Source organism: Pan paniscus, chromosome 9, assembly GCF_029289425.2.
Source record: "Pan paniscus chromosome 9, NHGRI_mPanPan1-v2.0_pri, whole genome shotgun sequence".
Classification (NCBI taxonomy): domain Eukaryota; kingdom Metazoa; phylum Chordata; class Mammalia; order Primates; family Hominidae; genus Pan; species Pan paniscus.
In genome coordinates, this window is record NC_073258.2 from 60,982,166 (window position 1) to 61,006,443 (window position 24,278).

The 24,278-nt window shown below is 38.3% G+C and overlaps 2 protein-coding genes across 2 annotated transcripts in view; one reads left to right on the forward strand and one right to left on the reverse strand.

Moving 5' to 3' along the window:
• Window positions 1-13,679, reverse strand: TCN1 (transcobalamin 1). The gene is made up of 9 exons (XM_003826356.6): window positions 13,584-13,679; window positions 11,101-11,280; window positions 9,775-9,915; window positions 8,726-8,881; window positions 6,281-6,471; window positions 3,064-3,253; window positions 1,846-2,029; window positions 396-514; window positions 1-229 (listed from the first exon to the last, which is right to left on the reverse strand). The coding sequence occupies exons 1-9, from the start codon at window positions 13,660-13,662 to the stop codon at window positions 168-170; spliced, it is 1,302 nt and encodes a 433-aa protein (XP_003826404.4). The 5' UTR covers window positions 13,663-13,679; the 3' UTR covers window positions 1-167.
• A 2,432-nt stretch (window positions 13,680-16,111) lies between these two features.
• The window catches only part of OOSP1 (oocyte secreted protein 1), an 88,838-nt gene continuing 80,671 nt past the window's right edge, over window positions 16,112-24,278 (forward strand). The window contains exon 1 of the transcript XR_008620183.1: window positions 16,112-16,302. The gene's annotated coding sequence lies outside the window, so the exon portion shown is untranslated. The remainder of the gene's footprint in view (window positions 16,303-24,278) is intronic.

Here is a 24,278-nt window from a genome sequence, read left to right on the forward strand (position 1 = left end):
TATAGTTGTTAATCTTTCAACAACTTTTGTTGAACATGTAGAGAGAGAAGGGGAGGTTATTAACTCTCCTGCTCGTACTGGGATAAATGAAGAAGAAGGCATAAGGACAATAAACATGGAACTCCACTGCAAATGGATTTTATGCAGCTGAGGAAAGTTTGGGCTTATTAGTATTTGCTCCAGCGAACCTCCAAGTTTTCTCCATTGTGGACGACGTAACTACCAGCTCCTGAAAAGGAAGAAGAAAGAGAACTGGGTCAAATGATTTGGCCACTAAATCACCAAATAATGGATGTCATCTCTACTAACCCCTTGGCCCAATCCCCACAGAGGCTCACACCCCTCTCCATTTGGGCATTTTTAGCATGGGTCTTTTTGGCATGTCTCTCCCTTACCTTGGCTCAGTGGTTTGCCTCCACTCAGAAGTTCCCAGTAGGTTCTGTCGTTATCGTTGGCACATAGGCCCTGAATACAGGTGATATAGGGCCCCCATGAGCGCTCCTCCATTGTGAAACTGTGGGTGACAGCAAGTAGGTTACTGGAACTTAGAATTGTCAAAGGAAACCAACAATAGGCATTTCTCAAACTTTAATGTACCTGAGAATCACTTGATGACATTATAAAAAATGCAGATTTCCTGGCCCTATCCATAGATATTTTTATTTTTAGATATGAGCTGGGGATCAGGAATCTGCATGCTTTATAAACACTCCAGCTGATTCTAATGCAGGCACTCCCCACTGCATGCTAAATTAGAGAAATGATGCTCATGGTTTCTGCTCTCCCCACCTGCCATGGTAGATACTTTTCAGATAACAGCTTCAACCTTCCACCCCAAGATAGTAACTGCTAAAGATACTGATTCAGTAGAAGAACATATGATCCTCATGTGCTAGAGCCACCATAAGTTACTGAGTTTTCCCTTAGAAAAGAGGAACAGGAAAGGATAATTTGATATTTCATATTGTGTTTATTAAAAAGTGACAGGTCAGTATCTGTTTTATATTCCGTAGTCATTTTTCTACCTCCCTTAAAGCCCTTGAGGGTAGCCTTTATAATGTATATTATATTATTATTCTGATTTTCTTTATAGCATCCTACACTATGTTGTTAGATATGATAAATAACTGTCAACTAGAGTTAAGGAGCCAAATAAGTCATACTTTTCAGAGGCAAAGCCATTATTTGAATTTTAATACTTGACCTCCTTGACCAGTTACTTTAGTTTGGGGATCTATGAATTTTCTGAAAGCGAGGGCAGGGAGAAGCTTCAGGGTATCTGTGAAACCCTCAGTTGAAATGCTAAATTTGGCAGTGGCTCATGCCTGTAATCCTAGCACTTTGGGAGGCTGAGGTGGGCAGATCTCTTGAGCCCAGGAATTCAAGACCAGCCTGTGCAACATAGTAAGATGCTGTCTGTAAAATAAATAAATAAACAAATGCCAATTTTTGTGTGTATGTTCATTTTTTTCCTGGATGAACATTCATTACATTCACTTGATTTTCAAAGGGGTCAGTGATTCAAAAAGAGTTAAGAACCACTGTTCTAGATCTCAAATGTTTGACTTTAGAAGTTACATTTATTGCAAGAATTTTACTGAAATAAGAGAGAGCCCTGAGATTCATTAATTTATTTAGCGAACATTAATTTACTACCTAGTATGTGCAAGAAGATGAAATACCTCACCTCCTATTTTAAACTCCTGCTGTGAGATGTAGATGGACAGCAAAGCTACTGACCCAGAAGCATTTTAAATATACTTTGTATTTAGGTGCAAATGCATTCTTACTGCATCTTTAGAAATGACAGCAAACATCTTAACCTTAGCTTAGGTACAGACCTACCCAAACATAGTATCATTCATTTTCTGGGCTTTCTCCATCACACTGAGGAAGACAGAACCATTTAGCACAGTGACATTGGTGAAATATGTTTCATTGATTCTCACAGAGTAATTGACGGAGATATATGATTGTGAGTCAGGAGGTGTCACAGTTATAGGCTCATCAGCGGAGATGTTGAAGTTACCTGACAGAGACAGAAAAGCCCAGAGCAATATTCAGAAAAATAAAAATGATATTAGAGTTTGCAGACCTACTCAACCCCTATCCAAGGACTCCTTGCCTTTATGCAGACATGGATTTACTATAAGGAGCAATTATCATCACTCAAGGGGCAAATTTCTCATATAACTAAAGCAGAAACTAAGACCCAAACTCACCAGCTTGTGAATGTTGGCACTTGGCTCAACTCCCAGCTATTTAAGCAATTCAGTTGCTCTAACTTCTGTTTCTCACAGAGGATCCTGATTTTTTTTTTTCTTTTTTTGCCTTGGTACAGCATACAATAATGCTTGTCTTTTCTCCTTTTTATTGCTTAACATTTATTGAAAACATATGAATTGCCAGGCACTATACTAATCATTTTACATGGATTGTCTCATTCAATCTTTACAAAAACCTATGTTAGGTACTGTCCTTGTTCCCAACTTTTACATTAGAAAACTGAAGCTTAGAGGTTAAACATTTTGTCCAAGTTTCCTAAACCTGTGAGTGGCTGAACCAGGAATGGACAGAGATATAAGACAATGTCTCCTTTCCTTCTACCTGGTTGCAAGGTCATTTTTTGAATAAGTAATGCATGCTACAATTTTCGAATACTGGCATGTCACTTCCACACAGATGTCTCATTTCCCTAAGGGATCACTCACTGTGCAAAGTCAGAGTCACGGTACCAATCCTCCATACTTTATTTAGGATGAGAATGATGCTCAGATCCTTCTATATCCAACAGTCAGAAAATACACCTTTGGAGATAGACATTATTTAATCAGGTCTGCCTTGTTAATGCTTGAACTAAGAAGGACATCTAGCACTCAGTTAAGAACAAATCCTCAGGTGACTGTAATCCCTGGTAACATGATGAAAACTGAATTCTCTGTGGCAACTGTTATGTTTTGGAGGTTTATCTGGTCACTTTTGGTTTCAAAGGACACCTGAATCTCACATGCTTTGGGTGCTATGGTGAAAAGCGAAACAGTGTGCTTTCTTTAATGCTTATACCTGAAGCAGAGACGCAAGAAGAGTCTTTGTTAATATCCAAGAAGGTCTTTCCCATCAGGGCAGGTAAGACCTGGGCTGCAGCGTTTGGATTACTGAATGCTCCTTGAGAAATTTCCGTGAGCACTGTATTCAGAGTTTGTTGGCAATTCCAGTCATTTTCATTATAATAGTCTGATGATACAAAGAGGGCCTAATGAGGCAGGGTGGGATGGGGGGGTGATGAGAGATAAAGAGAGACAGAGAGAGAATATGAGACACTTCAAATAAGGGGGAAGCCTTATCTATAACTATATATATAACTAATTCAGTATTAATTGAACATTGACTACCTAGGAAGCACCTGAGATAACTCAGTTATCTTTCTTGTTATCCAGAAGCTTATAAACTAGTTTGGGCAGGGAGGTTGGAACTGCTTAATAACACAAGCTATAATAGTTCCAATGAAGGCAGACTTTGCCACATTCATTTCTGTATCCCAGTGCTGGGAAATACCTGTCATATAGGAGACAATCAATTAATATTAACAAACTAATGTAAAAGGAGATGCCAGAGGAATGCCCTAAGGGATGCATCTAGTGGGATGCCTCTTTCAAAAGAGGAGAGGAGCTCACAAACATTTAATGAAGCTAAAAAAAAAAAAAAAGCTTCCTGGAGAAGGTGGTATTTGAATTAGGCCTTGGAGAGTAGGATAGAGCACTCAAGAGGAACAACATGAACAAAGGTGTTAGGTAGGAATGGCCAGGACATGACCTGGCAATGATGAGAGTATCTGCATTTTAGCAAAGTTTCTCAGGGGATTCCTCCTGGTTTAGGAGAACTGATGTATGGGGAACATTGGAGGCAACTGTGGAAAAACAGGCTGGAGAAGGAAGTTGGGCTAGACTAGTAGATGCTTGAATTTTATGATGAGATGTCTGACCTCATTTGATTGACAACGATGAGGAGGTGTCTGACATTATTTGATTCACAGTAGGGAGTCTAATAGTTCATTAAACAGAAACTCTCCTGGCAGCAGAATGTAAGCTTGATTGAAGGGGCAGAATTGTGAGGTAGTAAAAGTTAGGAGGGCATTGGGGTAAGCAAGACAGGAACTAAGGTGGGTCGGACTTGAACATGCTGCTCTGTAGTTTCCCAGGGATGGACAGTTCCTGTTTTCATCTTTTCTTGGAGGTTCTTAAGCTAACCAAGTTGTCCACAAGCATTTGTGGGATATTAAGAAAAAAGAAAAACTGGTCATAGTACATTTCCTCTTAAGACACGTCAATAAATGTTATTCACATACATAACAATAAATTAAATGTTATTAATATTTAAAAATACCCAACAATGTGTTGTAGGCAATTAGCTCTTGATCCTACTGTGAATTTGTATCACCTGTAGGGCTTTTAAACCAGAGCAAGGCCCAGGTTCCACCTCTAAATTTCTGTACTACCTGGCTGGTGTGGGCCTGGGTATTAGTGTTTTCTAAGAGCTCCTTCAGGTGATTCAAATATGCAATGAAAATGGGAAAGCAGTTTATATTCAGTTCAAACTTAGTAAGGCAATCAACAACATAAATAGTAACAACAACAATACAGATAACCTTATGACTGGACCCGTGCTTACACTTCCAGCCTCCTGTTATGTTTCCCAAGGACTCTGTGCTGGTCATGCCGAACACCTTGACCTTAAAATGCCTAACATTCTTTTGTGCTTTTGGGTCTTTGTCCTCACTGTCGTCTCTCCCTTGAAAGTCCTCTAGCCCTGAGTCAGCCTGGAAAATATCTATTCATACTGATGATGCAGTAAAGTTTTTTTTTTTTTTTCTGTAAACCTTCCTTGATTGCTTCTTATATCATCCCCTTAGAATTTGTAAATCAATGGCTGAATGAATGCAGGAATAAAGTCTCAGACCTCAAAGAGCGTATGCACGACAGTGTAGGTGCTGAGTGTGAGTTTTGAGAACAACAGCCCAGGTCCCATCCCAATCTACACCACTTTCTGGTTTTGTGAGATTAGTTAGATTACTGACACAGTTACTGTGACTCATGCTCCTAGTTTAGGAAATGGAGGTAATGGGGTAGTTTGCTCTTATCAGCGGGGGATACATTCCAAGACCTACAGTGGATGCCTGAAACCATGGATAGTACTGAGCCTTAAATATACTATGTTTTTTCCCTATACATCCACTCCTATAATAAAGTTCAGTTTATAAATTAGGCACAGTAGGAGATTAACAACAGCAATAATCAAATAGAACAATTATAATAATATATTACAGCACCATTGCTCTTGTGCTTTGGGGCCATTATTAAGTAAATACGGGTTACTTGAACACACGCACTTCAATGTTGGGACAGTTGATCTGATAACCGGCTACTAAGTGATTAACAAGCATAGACAAAGGGATGAGTCACTTCCTGGGTGGAACAGAGCGGGAAGGTGCAAGATTTTATCACACTACTCAGAATTATGCACAATTTAAAACTTATGCGTTGTTTATTTCTGAAATTTTCCATTTAATATTTTCAAGCCTCAGTTGACCTCGGGTGACTGAAACTGTGGAAAGTGAAATTGTGGATAACGGGGGGACTACTGTGTGTGTGAAAGTGTAAACTACGTGTGATAGAACAACAAAGTAGGTTGTAGTAGACTCTAGAGTTTCTTAGAGAAATTGTAGTTAGGAAAAGCTTCCTAGAAGCTTTGGCTATGGGGAAGTAAAGCTGAAGATGAGAAGAGTACATGTCAGGGAGGGGAAGGGAATCGTATGAGCAAAATCAAAGTTAGTATAGGAACCGCAGAATGGATAATAAGGTCTTAGGAGGCCAGTAAGAAAGGAAAAAGATACTGGCTGGGCGCAGTGGCCCACGCCTGTAATCCCAGCACTTTGGGAGGCCAAGGTGAGTGGATCACCTGAGGTCAGGAGTTCGAGACCAGCCTGGCCAACATGGTGAAACTCTGTCTCTACTAAAAATAGAAAAAATTAGCCGGGCGTGGTGGTGGGTGCCTGTAATCCCAGCTACTCAGGAGGCTGAGGCAGGTGTAATCCCAGCTACTCAGGAGGCTGAGGCAGGAGAATCGCTTGAACTTGGGAGGCGGAGGTCGCAGTGAGCTGAGCTCGCACCATTGCAACTCCAGCCTGGGCAACAAGAGCGAAGCTCCATCTTAAAAAAAAAAAATACTGCTTTCTTCCAGAGAAGACTCCCTTCTCTGCCTCCTGTTTCACCCTCTGACTTACCTGCATGGCTTCTCCTGTGCTAAATGTGTTTCCAATGAGACCATTTTCTTTTTTCTCAGACAGAATCTTTTCTACCAGTGACTTTGTATAAATACTGATGTTCTTTAAACTGCCTTCATCTGCTTTGACCTGCCCATTTATTAGACTCTTCTTCACACAGGTCAGAGCCAGGACAGCCATTGCACCAGTATCTGTCAGGAAACAAAACATTGTTGATAGGCAACCAACCATCTCAGTTTGTCCTGGGCCGAGAGGTTTCCTGGGATGTGAGACTTTCAGTGCTAAAAGAAAAACAGATCTAGAAAAACTGGGATGGTTGGTCATGCTAATTGGTGAAGAAAGATTTCAAGATACAGCAATCGTCTCTCCAGCACTAACCACTCAAATATTTAAAGATTTCTTCCCAATGTTCAGTTGCCATGTACTCCATAGTTCATACCTCATACTGTAGTGCGATGGGTCTCCCACTTAAGGTTACTTAAGGGTGATGCACCTCACTAGTGGCCACCATGGCCATTTTATTTTTCCCAGTGATAGTACTCTGGCCACCTTTAGCTCATATACTAGCATTGTATATTTTGGTACTTATGACACTGTGTCCTGTGTTGTTCAGCTATTTCTGCTATAGTTCATCTTGACTTAAAGCCAAGCTCCTGGAGGATTAGAGAGTGGTGTCTTGTATGTGTGTGTATGTGTGTCTGCAATCATATGTAAAGAAGTACTTGACATAGGGTCAATGCTCAGCTGAACATATTTAAAAAGAAAATTCAAGATGCATGCTGAAAGAGAAAAAGGGAAGTGCCCTGCAAAGATATGTCTGCTGCCTGAACTGTCTGAAGCCCAGGCCATGGAGCCCAGCTGAGGAACAGGTGTCTTTGAGAATCCAAACATCCTGGAAAGCATCTAAGAACTTGCCAAGGAAAAGAGACCCATCACACACACACAGCAGGTAAAAAGCCAGGAAATTAGCTTAAAAGCAGTTTAGGGTGGGATGTAGCACGAATCTCTAAAGCTCTCTTGCTGCTGTCTGGAGTATTTTTTGTTTGTTTTTTGTTCTTTGGTTTTTTTTGAGACGGAGTCTCGCTCTTGCTGCCCAGGCTGGAGTGCTGTGGTCCGATCTCACTGCGAACTCTGCCCCCTGGGTTCCAGTGATTCTCCTGCCTCAGCCTCCTGAGTAGCTGGGATTACAGGAGTGAGCCACCACGCCCAGCTAATTTTGTATTTTTAGTAGAGACGGGGTTTCACCATGTTGGCGAGGCTGGTCTTGAACTCCCGATCTCAGGTGATCCACCCGCCTCGGCCTCCCAAAGTGCTGGGATAACAGGTGTGAGCCACTGCACCCTGCCTTTTTTTTTTTTAAATACAATTCTGGGTTTCTTTTTTTACACATATTTTGGTCATAAAACACCTATGGATTTGTAGGTGCATACACATGGACAGTATTTCACTTTTACATCTTGGTTGCTCTCATCTTTTCCATCTTTCTCTAATCTTTTAGCCATGTTGGCTGAGGGATTGAGAAAACCTAAGAGGCTGCATCAAATAAACTATGTCTTTGTAAGGCTCTCAAGGGTTTCATTAGACTGATTAGAAAACAGTACTTTACAGAGTTGTTGCCCAGTAAATCTCTTTACAAAAGAGGATGAGGCAAGAGACTGGAAGAAGGAAAGATAAGGACTCGTTTTCTGGCTTGATACTTGGTGTCTCCTGTGTTCTTTAGCATGGGACCTTTCCTCTCTCATGGGAAAAGAAGTCTGAGAAATCTCACATTCTCCTTACTATCCAGAAATACTACATGGTGATTTGCTTTGAACTTCAATTTGAACTTTGAATTTGGAGAAAGATGAACTTGTATATCTGGATCCATAAAGGCTAAGCACCTATACTAACTGTCTAAAGACTTCTTTATGGATATTAAGGCTGACACAGTGGGAAATTTCTGGTTCATTTCCCAAGGTGAATATACAATCTATTGATTAAAATATTGGACTTTGTCACTGGAGAGGTGGTATTGTTCAAGACTCTCGAGGTATCCAAATTGTCCCAATAAACTAGAGAAAGAGACAGTGTTAAGATAAACGAATTCCATTGCATTTCCCTTTTCTAAAACTTACCCTTTCTAAAATATTTCATGTGGATATTCTCATGCTTTATCCTCATTTTACAAATGGAAAAATTAAGATCAAGAGTTAACATTCATTGTTTATATAACCCAAAGAAGAGCTGGAGCAGAAACCGGGTATTTCTACTATACCACACATCTAGAAAGAAGCTTAAATGCCGTCCATCATCCATTCTTCTCAAAAAGAAAATTCCCTTTTGAGGGGACTAGAGCAAAGAGGGTAGAAAATAAAATCCAGGTACTTACTGGTAGAAAAACTCAAAGAGCAAGACCTACTGGTGACCATGTCCTCTGTACCAAGGGAATTGGGCTTAGTAACTCACCTACTGAGAACTGGCTACCAAAATAATAGTTTTTATTTTCAGGAGTGAAGTGGTTGACAACTTCAGCGGTTGAGTAGTTCCCATTGAACAGACACAAGGCCAAAACGTCCAGGCTGAGCTGGTAGTAGTTAGTCAGGGGAGTGCCATTGTGTGCTTCTAGAAAAGAGAAGAAATACCTCCCTTAATCATGGAAGTGGTAATGGAGTATGCATTTTCCATCTATTCCTACTTACTCTATTTTAATTTCTTTACATTTAAGGAAAGGTGGCTAATAGAAGGGGGAGGTCACCCATAGAATCAGAAAACCTGAGAAATGTGAGGGCTTTTAAGGGCCACTAAATTCCGCTCAATTTCTTTCATTTTATAACTGAGGGGACACAGTCTTAAAGAGATTAAGATGCTATCTAGATATTCAGATGGTTACAGAGTTAGGGCCAGAATACAGGTTTTCAACCTCCAAGCCTCTTGCGTTTTCAATAGTAAGGTGTTGAAACTGTAAGTAGAAACCTAGGTTAGAGGCCATCTCAAAGGAAAATGGACTTACTGAAAAATAGAATAAATATTGGGTGGGAACTGAAATAAAAACAGTGCACCTCACTAGTGGCCACCATGGCCGGTTGATTTTTCCCAGTGATAATGTACTCTGGCCACCTTTAGCTCATATACTAGCATTGTATATTTTGTACTTATGACACTGTGTCCTGTATTGTTCAGCTATTTCTGGTGTAATTCATCATTTGACTTAAAGCCAAGCTCCTGGATAATTAGAGAATGGTGACTTGTGTGTGTGCACACGTGTGTGTGTGTGTGTGTGTGTGTCTGCCATCATATGTAAAGTAGTACTTGACATAGGTTCAACGCTCAGCTGAACATATTTAAAAAGAAAATTCAAGATGCATACTGAAAGAGAAAAAGGGAAGTGCCCTGCAAAGACATAGTGAGATGAACGGGATGAAGAGAAGGAAAGAGTGGAGGGAAACTTCATATAGTTTTGAATCAGTGGAGGAGAAGACAAGGTTGTCTAGGGTCTCTAAATATTTAATTCTTACCCATATTTTCAATTTCTGCTTGGAATTTATTTTCTAGCTTGTCGATCAGGTGGTAATCATATATTAAGTTTTCCTCAGCATTACGACATACTCCCAAAGCCAGTATAATCAAGGCAAGCTCTCCCGAGCTTACATCTGACACTGAAAAGAAAAGTATTCAAGCTTAACAAGGTACAGGCTTGTGATTTTTTGGGCCTCCTGATTTCCTTGAGACTTATATTGCCTATCACTTTTTTCTTCTGTTGCGCTCTATACAGTCTTGTGTCGCTTAATGATAGGGATAAATTCTGAGAAACTGGTTGTTAAGCGATTTTGTCATTGTGCAAACATCACAGAGTGTACTTACACAACCTAGATGGTATAGTTGACTACACACCTAGGCTATAGGGTACAGCTTGTTGCTCTCAGGCTAAAAACCAGTATAGCATGTTACTGTCCTGAATACTATAGGCAATTGTAGCCCAATAGTATTTGTGTATCTAAACATATCCGAGCACAGAAAAGGTACAATAAAAATACACTATTAAAATCTTGTGGGACCACCTTCATATATATTCATCATTATGTGATGCATTCCTGTATGAATATTTGATTCCCCTCTTCTTTGTCCTCAAAGCAGAGCCTTTTAGAGCAGTACTGTATAAATGCAAACTAAATCTTGGTCTTTTCCATAAAAATCACAGAATCGTTTTGGAATCATACAATCCTTATGAAAGTGAAAAAAGAGGAAAAATAGATAAACAACAAGATCTTGGGTTTTTTTTTCTTTGTGGTACCAGCTTGCTAGGATAGTAATTCTTGATTTTTAATGTTCTGCCTTTTAGAGTATCCAAACTCTCAGGATTCTCATAATTCTTATAATAATATTATGAGGTAGGTAAGAGTGGCTTCTTTTCCCCTTATACTAATTAGAAAACTGAGGCTCAGTATTAACATGACTGGTTCAAGGCCCACCCATACCTAGTTCAAATCTGGATTGTTCCATGGTTGCCTTTCCATCACCAGCTTTCTTAGTTATGATCTGTATTCCCATGTGCTTGTGAACTAAGCTAGCTTATATAACAGCATTAATGGATAAAAATCCATAGCTTTTGTTTGTGGCTTCTTGAAGAAAAGTGGTTTTTAAGACCAAAAGAAGCAAGACCTAGCTCTAGGGTGAATGGCATGGGATTGTATTTTGGGCATGTTTCTGTTACCTCAAGTTTGGTACCATTAGAAGGGATGTAGCAGGGATACTTTGGATGCATAATTTTTTAGGATTAGTTGCAGATAATCTTTAAATAGGTAGATTTTTTTCTAAATCTTCCAGAATATACAGAAACTTACATCTGCTTTTCACATTGTATTTGATTTGTTGGATCATCTTTTGCATCAGGGTTTGGATCTGGATTCCAACAAGTTTGAGGGACAACACAACATTGACAGCACGGGTTCCCCTGTTATAGTTTGACTGGATCATTGTATTCAACAGAGGTTTTAGGCGGATGTAGTTTTCTTCACTTACCTCTGTGGCAGAGAAGGAAGGAAATAAGAAACACATACTCAGAAAATAGTAAGACTTGCAGCAGGGGTTATATAAAAATATTTAGTAACAGATATGGCACAGACCTAGACCAATCCAGTGGCTGCAGAGTTTTGGTGGAATAATACAAAGGTGGGTCTTGAACCCACCCCCATGCCAGACATTACTCCTTTAACAACCAACATGAAAATGTTTTAATATTTTAACAACTGGTGCAGACTTATCATTGTGTACTGGCAGACTCCTGCCTGGGAAATCTAGCATCATTCCCTAATTTTGTATATGAAGCTTAGATAGATTGTCCTTAAAGAAACTTCCATAATTGGAGGCTGAGCTGAAACTAGACTACATGTCTTCTGACTCTCAGTAAGCAGGACTTTCTACTTCCTGGATTCAGTTCTTTCCTTCTCCATTTTCTAAATCAATTGGGTTAATGTTGAGAAAATGCAGGTAATAATTCTATGTTATACTGGTGATTGACCCCAAAAGTTTATTGTCTGATTGCCCAGCTGGCTGGGCATCGAGATCATTATTTAGCATTATGCAGCCTGTGAAAAACTCCCCAGTTTTAGCCTACAATATGCCCCAATTCCAGAGATGGAGGGAAGTCACATTATACTGTGGAAGTAGGAGAATCCATAGCTCCCAAGGAAATAGAGGAGAATAAAAAGATTTACTATTTATTTAAACACAGGACACTTTCTCAATGTATTTTTCCATAATCTTGAGGAGTAGCCCCAAATCCTACACATCTCCAGATTATCTAATGGATTAGTGGGAGAGTGAGAAGAACATGAGGTTTGGATTCAGATTTTGGCCACATTCTGTGCTCCTTAACTTATGACTGTGGATAATAACTTATGTAACTTGTTTTACTCTTAGTTTTCTCATTTAAAAATTGTGGCTGTTAACACTTACCTTACAGATATTGGACAAGAAACCACCGAATAAACTGTAAAATGCTGCACATACTATTATTTCCAGCTCAACTGGAGTTTTTATCACTATACTTGAGAATCAAGGAAATGTAATTTCTCTTGCCCAGTTTTCTTTACTTTAAAAGAATGAGTCAAGAAGATCTGAATAGAGTGATTGTAGAAAGGTCATGGTTTGTTGCAGACACAATGGAACAATTGTGAGTCAGTTCTCTGAGATTTTGTGGAACCATCCAGCTCAGCAGATTTTCTGGCCCTGAAACAGACTTTTTAGTTCCTGGTCAACAATTCAAATCAGCTTCCTTGAGTCTCAAAGATAAATTTAATTATTATCATTATTATTTAAAATGAATTGAAAGCTAAAACCTATATAGCCATCCCCTATTCTTAGGATCCAACAGGGGAAATGTCAGGCCAAGAAGAAAAATCAGAGTCAGAAGAGTCTATGCTTTAGCCTGTATGTATACAAGCCTGTCTTCTGTGGTGTTCTCTTCTTACTGGTTAGAGAGCACAGATAGTACCACCTAGTAATCTTTGGACTGGTTTGAAGCTCAATTTCAGAGTAAAGTCTCACAAAAGAGAAGTCATGCACTTGAGAACTGCACCAGAATTCATGAGATAATTTGCTTCAATAGTCTCCCCTCATTATCCTTTATTTATGAATGAAGCTAAAGAAATTCAGAAATGTTGGGTCATTCAATAACTAAGGGATCAAACTAAACCTGAATTTAGTTTTCCCTTCTCTTACTTTAATGTTCTTTTACAGAACCACACAATCTCTGGGGTCAACACCCATGCAAGAGATGATGGAACTTTATCCCATGTGTCCTGGGAAAGAGTTGAAGGAAGGTGGACATGCAACTTGGAACATCTAAACTCACTCATGACAAGACAGCAGTCATCACTATTTGAAAGAGATTATTATTTTTTTCTATGTAGTTTCAAGGGGTTAACCCAAAAATCATGCATTGAATTTCAGGAAAAAAAGATTGCATATCAAGACCAAAAGATAACTTTCCATGATCTAGAAAAGTTTCTGGGAGCATAAATTTTCTGTCATTGAAAATTCACATGAATAGAGAGTTACTTGGTAGGGATGCTGTGCTAGAGAGGATCTGAGCATAGAAAGAGCAGTTAGGCAAGTGAATACACAATCTATAATTCCTCTTACAACAACATGCATTGTGAGACTTTCCTCACCATCTCCTGCCACCCTTTTCATCATTCATGGAGTCCAACCACATACGAAACTGGAATGGGATCTTTTCTCAGGTAACTCTACATAGAGTCTCTTGTCAACAGTTTTCAGTAGACTATCACTCTAGAGTAATTTTAGCTCAAAGTTTACTCACCACAAATCTCGCATAGTTGGCTTGGAATAAAAGAAAACAGTAAGAGCCCCACTAGGGGCAGCTGGTGTGACTGTCTCATCTCTCCAACAGTGTACCAGAATGTTGACGAATTGGCTGGCTATTTATTAAGTGATGGGCAGAAGGTAATGAGAGCTCCTCCTTCAGGTTGCCTCAGCCTCTTTTCACTCAAGCAAATATTGAGCAATGTCAGGAGGTGTGGTCAAGTGTATTTGTCCATGTGATGTAATAAATAAGGAAGAAGACTTGAAGGATGTGGTTAGGGAGAATAAGGCAATAACTTTCCTTTGTCTCCTATCCTAAACCTTCAGGTTTCATATCTATTATTTGCCTTCCGTGCAGTGAAGATATATTAGGCAAATGACTGTTTCCTGTAATCTTTCCTTTTTTTTCCGTTTCACTTTATGTTTTATGTTTCCTGATAAAGTAGATTTGATCATGCAAACACATACAACATATAAAAATGGAAGTAAAAGAAGACATCCAAATGGGAAGCAGGCATATGAAAAGGTGCTTGAAAAGGTGCTTAACATCATTGATCATCAGATAAATGGAAATCAAAGCTACAATGAGATATCCTCTCATCTCAGTTAAAAATGGCTTTATTCAAAACACAGGCAATAACAAATGCTGGCAAGGATGTAGAGAAAAGGGAAGCCTTGTACACTGTTGGTGGGAATGTAAATTAGTACAATCACTATGGAGAACAGTTTGGAGGTTCCTCAAAAAACTAAACATAGAGCTACCATATGATCCAGCAATCCCACTGCTGGCTATATACCCAAAAGAAAGAAGACCAGTATATTGAACAGATATCTGCACTCCCATGTTTGTTGCAGCACTGTTTACAATAACCAAGATGTGGAAGCAAGCTAAATGTCTATCAACAGATAAATGAACACAGCAAATGTACATATACACAATGGAGTACTATTCAGCCATATAACAGAATGAAATCCTGTCAGTTGTGACAAAATGGATGGAACTGGAGATAATTATGTTAAGTGAAATAAGCCAGGCACAGAAAGACATACATTGCATGTTCTCACTTATTTGTGGGATCTAAAAATCAAAACAATTGAATTCATAGAGATAGAGAATGAAAAGATGGTTACGGGGGGCTGGGAAGGGTAGTGGTGGGAAGGAGATGGGGAGGGTTAATGGGTACAAAATATTAGAAAGAATGAATAAGACCTACTATTGGTAGCATAACAGGGTGACTATAGTCAATAATAATTTAATTGTACATTTTAAATAACTAATAGTATAACTGGATTGTTTGTAACATAAAGGATAAATGCTTGACAGGATGGATACTCCCTTCTCTATGATGTGATTATTACGCATTGCATGCCTGTATCAAAACATTTCATGAGCCCCATAAATATATACACCTACTATGTACCCACAAAAATTGAAATAAAAAAATTTAAAAACGGAAGTAAAAGTTGTAAGTCTGAAATTGAAGCAGGCAGTATTGGAGAACCCAGCACACGAGGGGATCTTTGGCATAGTGGTTTCCAAACTATGATTTTTCTCCTAAGATAGATTCCATGAGAGTTTCCTAACCAAGGAGGAAAACCAGAGAGCTATACATCAAATGTGAATTTCTGCCCTGCCAGGGCAGTTGCTACATGTGAGAAGTGTTGCCTATCACAGTTCTTCTGAGAACTATTAGAGAATACTGTCAGCCTAGCTAAGGACGTCGTGACTTAATGAGCCACTATTTGCATTGTACCTCTGTGATGGTTAATTTTCTGTGTCAACTTGACTGGCACCTGAGTGCCCAGATTAAACACTATTTCTCGATGTATCTGTGAGGGTGTTTCCAGATAGGATTAGCATTTTAATTGGTGGACTCTGGAAAGTAGAATGCCGTCTCCAATGTAGGTGGGCATCAATCAATCTATTGAGACCCTGAATAGAATAAAATGGTGAAGGAAGGGGGAATTCACCCTTTTTTTGCTTCCTGCCAGCCTGTTTGAGCTAGGACATCTTATCTTCTTCAGCCCTCAAACTGAGATTTACACCATCGGCTCCCCTGGTTCTTGGGCTTTCAGTTTGGCCTGAATCACTCCACTGACTTTTACTGCATGCAGACAGTAGACTGTGGGACTTCTTAGCCTCCATAAGGGCATGAATCAACTCCTTGTAATAAATCTCTTTCTCTCTCTCACATATTTATATAAAACATATGTGGAAACCACCATTCTACTCTCTGTTTCCATGTATTTGATAATTTTTAGAATCTACATATAAATGAGATCATAGTATTTGTCTGTGACTTATTTCATTTAGCATGATATTCTTCAGGTTCATCCATGCTGTCTCAAAGGGCACTATTTCCTTCTTTTTTATGGCTGAATACTATTCTATTATATAAATATAAATATATATATACACACACACACATATATGTGTGTGTGTATAAATCACAATTTTTATCCCTTCATCCATCAACAGATATGTAGGTTGTTTCTATGTCTTTGATATTGTGAATAATGCTGCAATGAACATGGGAGTACATATTTTATATAATATGTATTTTTGTTTGTTTGTTTGTTTGTTTGTTTTTGAGACAGAGTTTCTCTCTTGTCGCCCAGGCTGGAGTGCAATGGTGCAATCTCGGCTCACTGGAAACTCCACCTCCCGGGTCCAAGCGATTTTCCTGCCTCAGCCTCCAGAGTAGCTGGGATTACAGGTATCTGCCACCACACCGGCTAACTTTTCTATTTTTTTTTAGTAGAGACAGGGTTTCAACATGTTGATCAGGCTGGTCTTAAACTCCTGACCTCAGGTGATCCACCCACCTCAGCCTCCCAAAGTGCTGCGATTACAGGCGTGAGCCACCGTGCCCATTCGGGAGTACATATATTTCTTTGAAACACTGCTCTTGCTTCCTTTGGATATGTACCCAGAAGTAAGATTGTTGGATCATATTGCAGTTCCATTTATAATTTTTTGAGGAACCACCACACTGTCTTCCATAATGGTTGTGCAAATTTACATTCTGCAAACACAAAGGATTCTCTTTTCTCTACATCCTCATCCATACTTTGTTATCTTTTGTCTTTTTGATAATAGTCACCCTAACAGGTATAAGGTGATGTGATTATTCTGATTTGAATTTCTCTGATGATTAGTGATATTGTGCATGTTTTCTCATGCCTGTTTGCCATTTTTATGTCTTCTTTGGAAAATGTTGAGGTCCTTAGCCCATTTTAAAATCAGGTTATTTGTTTTGTTTTTGTTTTCGTTTTGCTATTGAATTGCATGGTTCTTACATATTTTGGATATTAATCTATTTTCAGATATAGGTTCGCAAATATTTTCTCAAATATTCCACAGCAACTTGGATGGAGCTGGAGGCAATTATTCTAAGCAACACAGGAGTAGAAAACAAAAAAAATATTTTCTCACTTATTATTAACATTATTTCATTCCTTTTAATGGCTCAGTGGTAGAATTCTTCTATACCCAATTTGTTGAGAGTTTTTTTTTTTATCATGAAAGGATGCTAAATTTTTTTGATTTTTTTTTTTTGCTTTTTTTTTAATGTGCTGTTGAATTTGGTTTGCTAGTATTTTGTTGAGGATTTTTGCATCTATGTTTATTATGGGTATTGGCCTGTGATTTTTTTTTTTTTTTGGTAGTGTCCTTATCTGGCTTTGGTATTAGGGTAATACTCATCTTGTAAAATGAGTTTGGAAATATTCTTTCTACAATATTTTGGGACAGTTTGTGAGGAATTGCCATTAATTCTTCTTTAGGTATTTGGTTGAATTCACCAGTGAAACATCTGGTCCTAGGCTTTTCTTTGTAGGGAGGTTTTTGATTGCTGATTCAGTCCCCTTATTTATATTTTTGGTCTGTTCAGATTTTCTATGTCTTCATGATTCATTGTTGGCACATTGTGTGTTTCTAGGAATTTATGCATTTCTTCTAGGTTATCCCATTTGCTGGCATATAATTATTCATAGTAGTCTCTTATGATTCTTTGTATTTCTGTGATAGCAGTTGTAATGTCTTCACTTCTTTCATTTATAATTTTACTTATTTGAGTTTTCTCTCTTTTTTCTTGGTTAGTCTAGCTAAAGTTTTGTCGATTTTTTTTTATCTTTTCCGAAAACCAACTTTTAGTTTTGTTGATCTTTTCCATTGTTTTTCTATTCTCTATTTTATTTGTTTCTGCTTTGATCTTTGTTGTTTCCTTCTTTCTGATAACTTTGGGTTTAGATTATTCTTTTTCTAGTTCCCTAATGTTTAAACTTAGTTTGTTCATTTGAAATCTTTATTTTTCCTTAATGTAGACATTTATAACTATGAATTTTCCTCTCAGTACTGCTTTTGCTGTATCCTATATGTTTTCAGATATTGAGTTTACCTTTTCATTTGTCTCAAGATACTTTTTACTTCCTCATTAATTTCCTCTTTGGCTCCTTGATTGTTCAGGAGTGAATTACCTAATTTCCATGTATTTGTAAATGTTCCAATTTTTCTCACATTATTGATTTCCAGTTTCATACCATTGGGGTCAGAAAAGATACTTGATATAATTTCAATATTCTTAAATTTGTTAACACTTATTTTGTGACTTAATGTGATCTATCCTGGAGAATGTTTTATATGTGCTTGAGAAGAATGTGTACTCCCCTGCTGTTGGATGGAATGTTCTGTATATGTCTGTTAGGTCCATTTGGTCTAAGTATTGTTCAAATATGGTAGTTCCTTATTGATTTTCTGTCTGGATTATCTATCCATTGTTGAGTGTGGGGTATTAAAGTCACCTCTGTTACTGTTTTGCTGTTTATTTTTCACATTAGTTCTGTTAATATTTGCTTTAAGCACCGAATGTTGGGTACATAAATATTTATAATTTTTATATCTTTTTGATGAATTGGCTCCTTTATCATTATATAATGATTTTCTTTGTCTCTTGTAACAATTTATTTGTCTCTTGTAACCTCGGCCTCCCAAAGTGTAGGGATTACAAGCATGAGGCACCATGCCTGGCCAAGAATCTTGTCTTTTATTCATGCAGCCACTCTGTCTTTTGATTGGAGAATTTAATCCATTTAAGTTTCAAGTAATTTTGATAAGTAAGGACTTACCATTGCCATTTTGTGAATTGTTTTCTGTTTTATAGTTCTTTTTTTCCTTTTTTTCTTCTATTGCTTTCTTTGTGATTTGATGACTTTGTAGTTGTATGCTTCAATTCCTTTCTCTTAATGTTTTGTGTATCTATTACATATTTTTCTAAAACTTGTTTTTAACAAGTCATTTCTACTTTGCTGCTTCCAACAGTGATTCTAAATTCTCATTTTACTTAAACTGATAGTTGATTACTCTCTTTTTCTTACTTCATTTGGCTGGAACACCATCCTTTTCTGGAGTTTTTCTACCTTTATGACTCTTCCTTTTTGGTCTTTTCTTGCTACTTTCTCCTAATATATTTGACTTCTAAATGTTGCAATCTTCTAGGGTTCAGTGTCTAAAACTCTTCATTCTCCTATGTTGCTCTCATTTAATCCCAAGGCTTTAAATGACACCTATATGCTAGTGTTTCTAAAATTTATATCTTTATATAGAACATCTTTCTAAATTTAGATTTAAATTGAGGCCTGGTCATGTGACTGTCTTGGGTCAAGACGTAGTTAGCAAATATGAAAGAGGTAGTTAGCAAATATGAAATAGGTGGAAATTTAAAAATTCCTTCTGCTTTGGGTTTTGTGTTTTGAATTCTGTGATCCACAATGTGTATAAAACTGAGCTCATGTTCTAGTTGTTATAGCTGTGACCTTCTAGAAAGGTCATATAGAGGAGAACTGAAACATGCCAGCTGTAGGCTGCCAACTACCTGACATTGAATGAAATGCCTTTAGATTATTTAGCTTTAGTTGAGCTACCAGATGACTAAAGTCACATGAATAACACTGGCCAAGACCAGTAGAAGTGCCTAGCTAAATCTAGCCCAAGCTGCTACACATAGATTTGCGAGAAAACGATTGTTTTAAGCCACTAAGTCTTGGGGTAGTTATTTATGTGGCAGTAGAAAAATAATACACTATACTTAGAATTTTTTCCAGTTATATAGTTCAAGCAATATTTTAATCAGCTGACCATCTATTTCATTCCCAGTTACCTCATGTTTTGTTGGATGATGTCATAAATCACTGTGGATCAAAGCACTTCTATTGTCACTCTGATTCTGTAGCCAGCTATGGTAATTTCTACAACTTGTCTTTGATGATTAGGTACTGCCATCTAATTTTGGCTAATCTGGAATCACATTATAGTGACTGAGATAATTTCAATGGCTAAATCTTTCACTGTCAATCCCAACAACTTCCCTTTACTAATTCATATGTTAATGTCTAGTTAAGGTCGTATTCTCTGGGCTTTCCAGGAAAGAAAGAGGCCAGGTGAGTTGGAACAGATTTTGTACTTGTCTCCCTGGGGCATAATGGGATCCAATCCTAATGATGGTTCTAGAGGCAATTTAATATTGTACATAGTAAATCTCCTTCTAAATTCTTATCTCTCTTAGCCTTTGGCCACAAATTTCTGGCATCTCACTGAACTGAACTATATAGTTTAATGGTTTTTAGTGTATTCACAAATATGTGCAAACTATCACCCCATAATCAATGATAAAGCATTTTCATCACCTCAAAAGAAACCTCATACCCATCAGCAGTGACTAATCAGTCCTGCCAGTCTTAGGAAACCACTTATCTACTTTCTGTCTCTATACTTTGCCTTTTCTGGACATTCATATAAATGGAATCATACAATATATGGTCTTTTGTAACTAGTTTTTTCATTCAGCATAATGTTTTCAAGTTTCATCTATGTTGTAGCATGTATCAGAACTTCATTTTTTTTTTTTTTTGAGACGGAGTTTCACTCTTGTTGCCTAGGCTTGAGTGCAAGGGTGAGATCTTGGCTCACTGCAACCACCACCTCCCGGGTTCAAGTGATTCCCCTGCCTCAGCCTCCTGAGTATCTGGGATTATAGGTGCCCGCTACCACATCCGGCTAATTTTTATATTTTTAGTAGAGACAGGGTTTAGCCATGTTGGCCAGGCTGGTCTTGAACTCCTGACCTCAGGTGATCCACCTCCCTCGGCCTCCCAAAGTGCTGGGATTACAGGTGTGAGCCACCACACCCAGCCCAGAACTTCAGTTTTAATGGCCAAATAATATTCTATTATGTGGATATATAACATTTTATTTATCTATTTGGTAGTAGTCTTTTTTTTTTTTTTTTTGAGACAGGGGCTCCCTCTGTCACCCAGACTAGAGAGCAGCATAAACACCACTCACTGCAGCCTCGACCTCCCAGGCTTAGGTGATCCTCTCACCTTAGCCTCTGAGTAGCTGGGACTACAGGCATGCACCACAATGCCCAGCTAATTTTTGAATTTTTTGCAGAGATGGAGTTTCACCATGTTGTTCAGGCCGGTCTTGAACCCCTGGGCTCAAGCAATCTGCCCACCTTGGCCTCCCAAAGTGCTGGGGACTAGAGGTGTGAGCACCATACCTGACTCTTTTCAGTAGTTGACGGACATTTATGTTGTTTCTATTTTTTTTTGGCCAATGCTGCTATAAACATTTGTTTACAAGTTTTCTATGGACATTTTCAATTCTCTCCATGTATATTTAGGAGTGGAATTGCTGGGTCTTTTGGTAACATTGTCTCTACCTTCTCTAATGACTAACGATGTTGAACATCTTTTCATGAAATTATTGGATATTTGTATATATCTAATATATGTACAAATACACACACACACACACACACACACACACACGTGTTTTTTTTTTTTGAGACCGTCTTGCTCTGTTGCCCAGGCTGGAGTGCAGTGGCACGATCTCAGCTAGCTATAACCTCCACCTCCTGAGTTCAAGCAACTCTCATAATTCAGCCTCCCAAGTAGCTGAGATTACTGGCGTGTGCTACTGCATCCAGCTAATTTTTGTATTTTATTTTTAGTAGAGACAGGGTTTCGCCATGTTGGCCAGGCTGGTCTTGAACTCCTGGCCTCAAGTGATCTGCATTCCTCATCCTCCCAAAGTACTGGGATTACAGGCATGAGCCACCACACCTGGCATCTTTTTTAAAGAGAAAACTATTCAGAACTAATTGTTTTAATTGGGTTTCCATATATCTTTTTATTAGTGAGCTGTAAGAGTTCTTTATGTATATTCTAGATACCTAATTTGCGAATATTATCCCATTCTGTGGGTTGTATTTTCTACCTGAATTCTTAAAAATCACTGAATATAGTTGATTCTTCCTTCAAATTCTAGATACATTTTCCCCATGTTTTCTGTTACAATATCATCAACTCTCAGCCCCATAATTTTTCTCCCAGTTTTTTTTTTTGACTCCTTCTTTGTACTCATTGCCAATCTTTTTTGAAACTTTAAATGTTGTATGACCTCAGAGCTTTGTACCTATATTATTTCTCATGCTACACACTCTCTCTAGGTGTTCTCACCCACATTCAAACCTTCAAATAGACTAATATTTTCCCAATTTTCACTTTTATGTTAGATTCTCTTGAGTCTCAACTTATAGCCAAATGCCTTCTCTGTAATTCTACTTGGATGTCTTATTGCAATTTAAAAACCAGCATATCCAAAATTGAATTCTTAGTTTTCCATTGCAAACTTACTTCTTTATCAGTATAGCCATCTTTGCCATTTTAATAGCTCTGTGACCTTCAGTAAATCTTTAATTTCTCTAGGTCTCCAAAATGTAGAAAATAGTTCTTATCTCCTAGGTTTTCATGAGGAGTCAATGAGTTAATATATGGAGGGTGCTTAGAGTAGTACCTGGTGCGTAATAAGCAGTACGTAATTGATGGCTATTATTGTCTCACTAATAACCATCAACTCAGTTATACCTGCCCAAAGTCTGGTTGTTATGCCTGATACTTCTGTCTCCTTTGATCACTTAACCAACCAACCAGAGTGACACATTCTACCTTCTGGGACCAGTCTGTTTCACCCTGCCTTTCCTGCCAATAATCTAATCAGCATTTCCAGTTTCTTGCCCTCTCCAAAATAGCTTCCACATTTGTGTATTACTATTCACTTGTAACCCTCTCCAAGCCATTCTCCCCCCAACTCCTACAGCAGCACTTCTCCAACTTGAGTCATATATGGACCACATTTAGAGAAGGAATTCTTGAGGAACACAGTTTGAAATAAACTGTCTTAAGACTTTTAATCCAAGAAAATGGAAGTTTTGAATTTTCTTTTGCAACAGAGATATGTTGTTATTGTGCTGATGTTTTTAAAAAATATTTTAAAATCCTCATTCCTGGTTAAATCCTTGAAGCCTTCCACTGCATTTCAAATAAAACTCCAGACTTGAAATGTGATCTCTAAGAACAAGTACTTTCTGGCCGTTTGTTAGCCACTTTCTTGACATTCTGTACTTTCGTTTGCAGCACTTATGAAAATAGCAATTAATTTTTGCAGAATTATTTCTTAACTGTGTGTATTTAATGTTTGTTTCTCTGCCTGACTGTGAATTCCTCAAAGGCAGCGATACATCTTTCTTGTTCACTATTGTGTCCTCCACGGTACCATGCAAAATGCCTATGATGTAAGAGGTTATCAAAATGTTTGCTGAAAGGAACCTCAGATCCTTAAGCCAAATGATAAATTAATAACACATACCGGTAGATAATCTCATTGGATAAATATTAGAAGCTTTTACAGGAGCAAACTAGAAAAAAAGTAAATGATAGAGGGGCCTTCCATGGAAATCAGGAGTGCCGTGGGGATGTAAACATCCGGGGTTAAAGTCAAAGTGACCCAAGCATTAAGTATGTTGTTGACATTTACCCAGAATTCCTTTATCTCATCAAGCAGATCCACTTTGAAATAATCAATATCTTTTGTTTCACTTCTCTCCATGCTAAGTAAGAGTTACATAATTCTGATTATTTGCTTGACTTACTGAAGGCGAACATTGACGAGTGACCTAAGCACAAAGATGTTTAGTGAAACTCAGGTCCTTTCAGGCTTATTGGCAAAGCAAGACAAGTCCCTAAGAGGGTTCCCAAGGAAATCAGTAGATCTCTCCCAAGACAAGTTATTAGGGTAGTGCAAAACTGATCGCGATTTTTGCCATTAAAAGTCATTGCAAATTAAAAGTAATGGCAAAAACCGAGATTACTTTTGCACAAAACTAATACTTTGTGTGGAGGACAAACGGCCCCAAGTCTGCTCCCACCTCACATGCATGGGGACTGGAGCAAGGGTACAAGTGGAGGCACATATCATGTATATTTATATAAAAGCTTTAAATGAAGAAACTGTTAAACAAGATATGTTATGTCTCCTATTTTGACAAACTGACTTTCATAATGAGATAGAAAGATAGACTTTAGTCTACAATTCTCAGAGTCTAGAATCTCTAGAATTTCACACTGGAACACTGCAATGTGGTGAGAGCCACCATCTATCTCCACTGTACTACCATCCCCTGCCCATGGCCCATGGCCAAATCCTTCCTCTCGCTAACCCCACTCTGACCTGCATTGTAGGGGGCCTCAAGTGCACGTGTGTGGACACTCCAGGTGTTGTGTCCAAGCTCCGTCCATATTTCCAGCAGACAACTGCCTCTTGGCCACCATTAGGCCCAGGGCTATATACACC